The sequence below is a fragment of the Ovis canadensis genome, chromosome 3 (assembly GCF_042477335.2).
Source record: "Ovis canadensis isolate MfBH-ARS-UI-01 breed Bighorn chromosome 3, ARS-UI_OviCan_v2, whole genome shotgun sequence".
Classification (NCBI taxonomy): Eukaryota; Metazoa; Chordata; class Mammalia; order Artiodactyla; family Bovidae; genus Ovis; species Ovis canadensis.
The window spans coordinates 219,218,304-219,226,673 of NC_091247.1; the positions used below are offsets into that span (position 1 = coordinate 219,218,304).

General features: G+C 47.4%; 1 protein-coding gene across 1 annotated transcript in view; it reads right to left on the bottom strand.

Moving 5' to 3' along the window:
* The window catches only part of NINJ2 (ninjurin 2), a 71,626-nt gene extending 65,004 nt beyond the window's left edge, over nucleotides 1-6,622 (bottom strand). The window contains exon 1 of the mRNA XM_069585921.1: nucleotides 5,939-6,622. Within this exon, the coding sequence (XP_069442022.1) occupies nucleotides 5,939-6,085 (147 nt within the window). The 5' untranslated portion in view covers nucleotides 6,086-6,622. The remainder of the gene's footprint in view (nucleotides 1-5,938) is intronic.
* Between the last annotated feature and the right edge of the window lie 1,748 nt (nucleotides 6,623-8,370).

Consider the following 8,370-nt stretch of genomic DNA (forward strand, 5'->3'; position numbering starts at 1 on the left):
GGTCATTTTACCCCAGAGGAGGGTGACATGGCCTTGAAGGTCCATCATGGTCTGGTTCCAGCCTGCCTTTATAATCTTATTTCTCACTGTCTTTTCTCCATTCACCATGTAGTCTAGACAAACTGGGCTACTTGTCCTTCCTCAAAGATGCCCCATGATGTCCTGCCTTTGTTCACACCATTCTCAGAGCTAGAATGTTCTCTGCTGCTCAGTCCTGTTCATGCTTCCGAGTCCACCCAGTGACTGCCCCCTCCAAGAAGGCATCCCAGATCTTTCTGTCATCTGTCTGTCTGTTTAGCTATCACCTCTGTATCTCTCTATGTAGTACAGTGATTTTTGCTTTCTTCTGTGGATGATAGCAGAATGTGTTGCTGGGGTCGTCAGGTGTGAGATGTAACTCCATCAGGGACGCAGCCACCCCTACCCCCCGTTTATGTCTGACAGTGTCCCTCTGAAGGAGCTGCCTGCAGGCCTGTCCCTGGACCTCACATTTCTGAAGTCTGTTCTCAGAACATTCTCAGATGTGAAAAGCTAGAGTTGAGATATTAATACCACGTAAAAATTTTAAAAAGTGGAACAACCACTTCAAAGGAGAAACCAACTAACACAGATTAGTCAGCTGTTTATTTCCATGGTAGCCAGAGATGGGAAATAACTATACATGTATGTATGTGTCTGCTGTGGCTCATGTTCACAAATCTCATTTGCATGTAGGCACAGCTACTTCTCTTATTTTTCTTTTTTAACTTGTAGGGTTTTTTCCTACTCTAAATATAATATATGGGTTAGAAGAAAATGTGTAAAGGAAATAAAAAGTAAAAATAAAAGCAAGAGAAGAAAATAAGTATTTATAAGCCAGAAGTAGCCAGTATTAACGTTTTGGTATATTTCTTGTGAATAGTTTTCCTGTACATATTTATCCTATATGATTTTTTAAAGGCAATTGGGATAAATGTTTATGTAGTTCTATATAAACATTCTCTATAAATTAATTTTTTGACTTAAAATATAGTTAGCATTTTGCTATTCTTCCTTTAAACTTTTTATTTTATATTGGAGTGCATGCGTGTTAAGTCACTTTATTTGTGTCCGACTCTTTGCGACTCTTTGGACTGTAGCCCACCAGACTCCTCCGTCCATGGGATTCTCCAGGCCAGAATGCTGGAGTGGGTGGCCATGCCCTCCTCCAGGGGATCTTCCCCGCCCAGGGACTGAACCCATGTCTCCTGCATCTTCTGCATTGGCAAGCGGGTTCTTTATCACTTAAGTGCCACCTGAGAAGTCCCATACTGGAGAATAGCTGATTAACAATGTTGTGATAGTTTCAGGTGGACAGAAAAGGGACTTAGCCTTACATATACACGTATCCATTCCCCTCTAAACCCCTCTCACATTCAGGCTGGTATTTGTTAAAATATTCTTCCCAAACACTGAAAAAAAAATTCCATGATTCTATTTTTAAAAATTTATTTATTTTTTAACTGAAGGATAATTGCTTTACAGAATTTTGTTGTTTTCTGTTGAACCTCAACATCCATGATATCTATTAATAGAAGTGTCAAATTTTATTTTGGGCTTCCTTTGTGGCTCAGCTGGTAAAAAATCTGCCCACAATGCAGGTGACCTGGGTTCGATCCCTGGGTTGGGAAGATCCCCTGGAGAAGGGAAAGGCTACCCGCTCCAGTATGCTGGCCTGGAGAACTCCATGGACTGAATAGTCCATGGGGTCACAAAGAGTTGGACACGACTGAGCAACTTTCACGTTAGGAGGCTGTCTCCTATCATCCTCCTGTCTCCTTCCACCGCCAGCACAGGTGGCAAAAAGGGGGCTGAGGACTGAATCCATTTAGGGGAATGTGCAAGCTGGAGAAGAGCTCAGTTTGGGAAGGAGAAGGGAGAGCATCTTGGTCTCCACACTCTGGGTGGGGACGTATCACTGGTAAAAAGGGAAGAAAGAGCTGGTCTTCAGCCATTCATGCATCCAGACTCTGGGAGCCGGGGAAGATGGAAAACGAGTCAAGTCCAGAGCCTGGGAGGGGGCAGTTCCTGTGATGCCTGGGTAGTGGCAGTCTGCCTTGAGGACCCAGTCACCCTTTCTCTCACAGCTGGCCCACTGCAGCCATCTCAGGCTCACGATCCCGGCCTCCGAAAGCACCTGCATTGCTGATTGCAGACGCTTAAATTCATGATTTTTAAATCAGCATTTCCCAAACTTCAGCTGTACTTTATTCAAGATTTCGAGTTTTAGCGAAAAGAAACCAGCAATACACAGTCACACACACCCTGATTCATATCACCCGAGCCATCACACTTCTCAACAGTTAAGACGATGACTGAAACATTCAGGGTGTGCCTACACCAGTCGCAAGGTCTGCCTTAAAGGTTATCATGCTACTTGCTTTAGCCTCATCTTAAGCAGTAAAAATTTTGAAATCACAGGTTTGATGGATTAGTTGATACTCTGTAACACACACTAAAACTGTAACGAAAACCGTGACAAAAGAAAATTGTCAGCCATTGCTAATACCTTTACTACCAGCTGGTGGTAATTGGACCACATCTTTGGGAAACAACTGTTTTAACTAAACAGTTGCTTTATATTATAGTTGACTGTGTGCATTTCCTTCCCTTAATCATAAGCTTTCTGAAGTCAGGTATCATGGTTTCTTTGGTGCTTTATTTGAGTGTTGAGGCTCAATAAATATTTTCCTTCCTTTGGTTTGGTTTGTTTTGGTGATGGGATATTGGTCAATAGGGTGCTTAACATAATCTAGGTGCTTAACATAACTGAAGCCTCTAAGGTCAGGATTATAAAGGGGAGAGCAACATTTATGTGGTCAAGGAAGTTGCCCTGGGGCTTCCCTTGTGGTGCAGTGGTTAAGAATCCACCTTCCGATGCAAGGGATACCGACTTGATCCCTGGTCCAGGAAGCCTCAGAGCAGCTCAGCCCATGCGCCACAACTACTGAGCCTGCATGCTCTAGCCCGTGCTCCACAACAAGAGAAGCCACCACAATGAGAAGCCCAAACACCGCAGCTAGAGAGTAGCCCCTGCTCACCGCAACTCAAGAAAGCCCACATGCAGCAACGTGCAGCCCACATCCAGCACAGCCAAAAATAAATGTTAAGAAAAAAATAATAAATAAATATGAAAAAAAAGCTTCCCTGGAACTTCCCTGGTAGTCCAAAGGTTAAGAATCCACCTTGAACGCAGGTTCAATACCTGGTTGGGGAACTAAGATCCCATATGCTACGGGGCAACTAACACCACACACCACAACTACTAAAGTCCACGTGCTGCAATGAAAGATCCCACGCGCCACAACTAAGACCCGATGCAGCCAAATAAATATGTAAATAAATATTTTAAAAATAAAAAGTAATAAAATGGTAAAAAAAAAAAAGTCACCCTGGTTTAAATACTGTGTCGTCATAATTTGGACTGGCGTGATCAGGCTGGAAAACAGTAAGTCATTCACATTCTATCTGTCCTTCTTGGAATAAGTAACACATCTACACATTTAAGAATGAGTCTTGGAGGAACATTTAGCTCATGGAGAAATTGAACCCACTATACTGACCTCATGAAATAAGAGGAATTTTCCATACCTTGAAAACATGGAGTGCAGTATATGGCCATTGATCAGAAGACACAAGTTGGATGAATGAATAAGGTGCTGATCTACAGTCAACAGAGCTTAACTACCCCTGGAAGACCATCCTCAGACAGAGAAAGAACTGTTTACTCAGTACATGGCATGCCGTGGTCTTTATACACATTGCTCCTCTAGATTCCATGCAGTATCTGCACGGGAGGAAAGGGTGGAATCCTGCCACCAGTTGACAGAGGCCCCACCTGTCCTTAACCACTGCCTGCCACCTCAGATGACTGCACTTTCCTAAAAGATCCAAGACTTAATGTGACCCAGAAGCTGGTCAGGAATTTGTGGAAACTAATGGATAGCTTTCTGACCAACCAAATAAACAAAGATGACCAAAGGGAAGTGTGACTAAGATTCCAGAATAAAAGAGTGTATTAAGAGAGGGAGAGAAGGGCACCCTTGTGTCAACCACCTGCAAGAGGTGGAGACATTTGTCAGGGTCTGGCTGACCCTGCCTCTCCCATAGCCCTATCTGCCTCCTTTCTGAACCTCTCTCCCAAGTGCGGAGTCCTTAGCCTGTAATTTAGGATAGCTTAGCCCAGTTGCACATAAGAAATTCATTCTTCAGAGACGGAAAATGAGCAATACTGCTTCCTCAGCTACTTAGGATCCAGTGGAGGCAAGAACCACATGAAGTACAAAGAGGGTACACCCCTGGGTCAGAGACCTGGGTTGGAGCCCTGAGTCTTTTATGACCTTAGAGTTGATCCCCTCTAACTCATGGTTCATTTAACAGGTATTGTCTCCTCCAAGTACTAACCAGACCCGACCCTGCTTAGCTTCTGAGATCAGGTGAGATTGGGCGTGTTCAGAGTTGTATGGCCGTAGACTATTTAACAGGTATTTTCTGAGCACAGGCTGTGTACCCAGTACAGCCCTGGGCACTAGGGATCCAGCAGTGAATAAACAGGAGGTCCTGCTGGCCTGGATTTCACATCCTAGTGAGAGTGATTAGGTTGAATAAGCCATAAACAGGCAGTGTAACTGCTTCCCTGGTGGCTTAGATGGTAAAGAATCTGCCTGCAATGCAAGGAGACCCCGGTTCAATCCCTGCGTCTAGAAGATCCCCTGGAGAAGGGAATGGCAACCACTCCAGTATTCTGCCTGGAGAATCCCATGGACAGAGGAGCCTTCCAGGCTGTAGTCTACGGGGTCACAAAGAGTCAGATACAACTGAGCGACTAAACACGCACACGCAAGGACAAATCAGGGGAGGTTCGTCCTGAGAGGGAGGAGGGAAGGTCTCCCCAACACAGTGACATTTGAGCTGAGACCTGAATGTGTTAGGGAACCAGTCGAGGGCAAGAGCCTTACTGTTGGAGGGAGCACCCCCGCCCCCTCCCCGAGATGGGACCACATCTGGATGGATGACAAGGAAGAAGACACAGAGACGAGATGCTGAACTGCATCAGCGGTTTGGACACAGTTTTCCAGGCAATTCTAGGACCTCCCCGGTTTTGTCCCAGGAGTGGAGGAACCAAGGAGGAGGCCCCCCAACCCAGCCCGACACACACTACAGCTCTGCTTCAATGTGAAGCACGTACTGGGGTGCTGCTTAAGATTTTGCTCAAAGAACAGATCCCATGATCACAAATTCCTGATCTCCAAACTCCATCCTTCAGTTGTTGGACTCTGAAAAGTCCTCATCCAACCTCTATGGTCCGACTCTGTTCAGTAGACAGAGTCAGAAAGTACAAGTCCTAGCGACCTGACCCTCCTTATCAGGATCCCCTCTTGCGTGGCACTGGACTGGACTTGCTGACGCCCCCCACGCCCATCCCTCTGGGAAGGGACTCAGGTATTCACCTTCTCCTGATCTTGCACTGTTGGAAGGAGACGCTCTGTCCCACACCTGAGAGCTTTGTCTGGAGATGGGGGAACAGCTCCAGTTTCTTCCAACCTGTGCTATGCAGAGCTGGCCAGCTGCCCCCTCCCTAAACCCAAACTCCTCTTTCCTCTTCTCCGGAGTGGAACTGCCCGCAGCCCTCACAGAAGCTGTGGGGTTTGGGGCAAAGCGCTGGGAGGGATGTGCAATCGTCTTCTGGTAAAAGCAGCATAATTAACTTTGACTGACACGAGGAAGCGGAGCCCAAGAGGGACTCAAACAGTCCCTTTCTCACGCATTTCAGAACCAGTGGAGAGTCCGGCAGGGAGATGGGGAGAAAAGGGATAAACCAGCGCAAGGGGAGAGTATCCAGTACCAGAATGTTCATCCTTGCTCCCCAGCATCCCCCTCTGCCCCCGGCGCCTCTCCCCTTTGTCCCAGGAGGACTTACCTGAGGGTCGACGATCCCTGTTTCTGGTTCCATCCTGCTCCTCTCAGCTGCCGGGAGCTGGTCAGACTGCGTGGGCTCCAGGCCCTGCCGTCTGGTCTCTGCCGTTTCCTCTGGGTGGGAGAGACTTCCCAGTGGCGGGACAGACATGCTGTCTGCCCGTCTGATGTGGGATGCTGTGCTGGCCTCGGCCCCTGGGGAGTATACATGTGCATACACCTGTGTGTGTGTGTGTGTGTGTGTATGCTCCTGGCAGTGGCATGTGGCACGTTGGCAGGTGGCCTTTTGAGTCGGTGGCGACAGCACCGTTGACCGCAGTGGCTCCAATGCCCCAGAGGAGCTATCTGAGGTCACCCATCCTGCTTTTAGCAAGAGTGTTACTCCTGGCAGAGAAATCCTGTGGGTTTATCCCGGAAATTGAGAAACAGCCTGAAGACACCATCTGGCTTCCTGCTGGTGGAGCCAGATACGGTCCCCAGTCACCAAGGCCGGGGAGCCTCCAGCTTATTTCCAAGATTAAGGCTCAGGGATTTCCGCTTTCCTTAGTTTCCTCTGCCTCTACAAGTTAAAAAAATTGTCGTTTACCTAATAGTCCCAAAGCATAAGCCTTACTCTACTAAGTGTGTGAACAATACATTTGTATTGACAGTTCGGTTGTCATTTTCTCCCTTGATTAGCTAGAAAGGGAGGAGGAAGAAGTCGTACTTTTAAATTCTGTTTATGCAGGGAGTTGCATTTCCCCTGTTTTTAAAATAAAGCTACCAGGAATGCGTCTTTTTTTGGAAAGATTTTCTTCCTCTTGTTTACCTTAGAGCCAGAAATGCCTCTGGTTTGTTCCCAAAGCTGGTTTTAGACACCAGCTTGTGCCTGTGTGGGTGTGAGAGGCCGCGTGAAGTGTATAACCCAGTTTAACGGTGGGGGGAGAAGGGCAGAGTCACAAGTGTACTCCCACTACCCTCAAACACAGCAGTAAAAGGGCAATTTCTCTGCTTGTATGAAGTGATATAATGTGTTTATAAGTCCCCTTCCTGCTGCACAGGTGCTGAGAGGGAGGGTGGACCATGGGATGAGGGCTGTATTTCCACCTAATCTAACAGACACAATTGCATTAATTTAAATAGCAAACAGTCCAGCTGAAATAGAATACACAGTCTTGGGACTTCGTTTGTGGTCCACTAGCTAAGACTCTGCGTTCCCAACGCAAAGGGCTCGGGTTCGATCCCTGGTCAGGGACCTAGATCCCACCTGCTGCAACTGAGTCTGCATGCCACAGTTGAGACATGGCACAACCACGTAAATAAATACAATTTTAAAAAAGAGAATGGACAGTCTTTCCAGTTTCCACTCCTGTGCCCCACAGGAGAGGGGTGTGGTTTCTGTATGCTTGTTGGCAGAGGGGTGATGGCCTGTCCATCTCTGCTAGTTTCTACTCTGGAGCTGCTAGGCAGAGCCCGACTGGGTCTGCTCCTGGCTCCTGCTGAACAGCCTTGGTGGCTGGTGTCTGTGGCCAGAGTACCCCTGGTCCTTCTCTCTTTGCTCTTAAGGACCCCAGGGGCTCCTTTGCTGGCCCTCCCCATCTGGACTCTGGTGGTGACTGGACCACCTGAGACTTGCTACGATTCCCATGAACTCCTCTCCGGGTGGTCTCAGATCAGTGGTCTCCTCGCCCTTCTTCCCACCCCCCAAGATGGTTCCCTCTGGAAACCCTCTGACCAGACACCTGGCTCTTGGTCCTGAGTTTCTGATGAAGGCAAGGCCTAGCCCCACTTCTGGTGAAGAATTTGCTTTGACAGAACTGCTCTAGGTTGGTGTAGGGGCAGCCTTTAGGGTGACTTCCTTCCAGACCCCAAAATGAGAGTGAGAGATAGAATCCACCGTCTGCTGAGCCTTCCTTCCGAAATCTACAGTAACATCCACTCCCCACATCTCCACTACAATGCCACTATCCTAAGCACTTTGGCACTCACGCAGTCACTCGGTTCTCATTACAGTTCTGCAGGGCAGGTGATACCACCACCCCTGTTTCACATACAAGGAAACAGAAGCACAAAGAGGTTACGCTGCCTAAGATCAAACCAATATTTGAACCCAGGAGATCTGGATTCAGAGTCATGTTCCCACCCATGATTTCAGCTCAGAGAGGGGAAATTAGGACTCACTTGCCTTCTCTTTCTCCGCTTCCCTTCTTCCCATAACCCACGTAATCTTGGGTCAGAAAAGGTGGGCTTTCTCTTCTTTCTCTTTCTGTTTGATTGGGACTTGCCTTATGTGGAAGACCTTGATAATAATTCAGAAAGGAAATAAAGACATTTCGAAGATCCTCATTCTTGGGACTTCCCTGGAGGTCCAGTGGTTAAGAATCCCCTTTCTAATGGAGGGGACATGGGTTCCATCCCTGGTCAGGGAACTAAATTCCATATGCCATGGGGCAACCA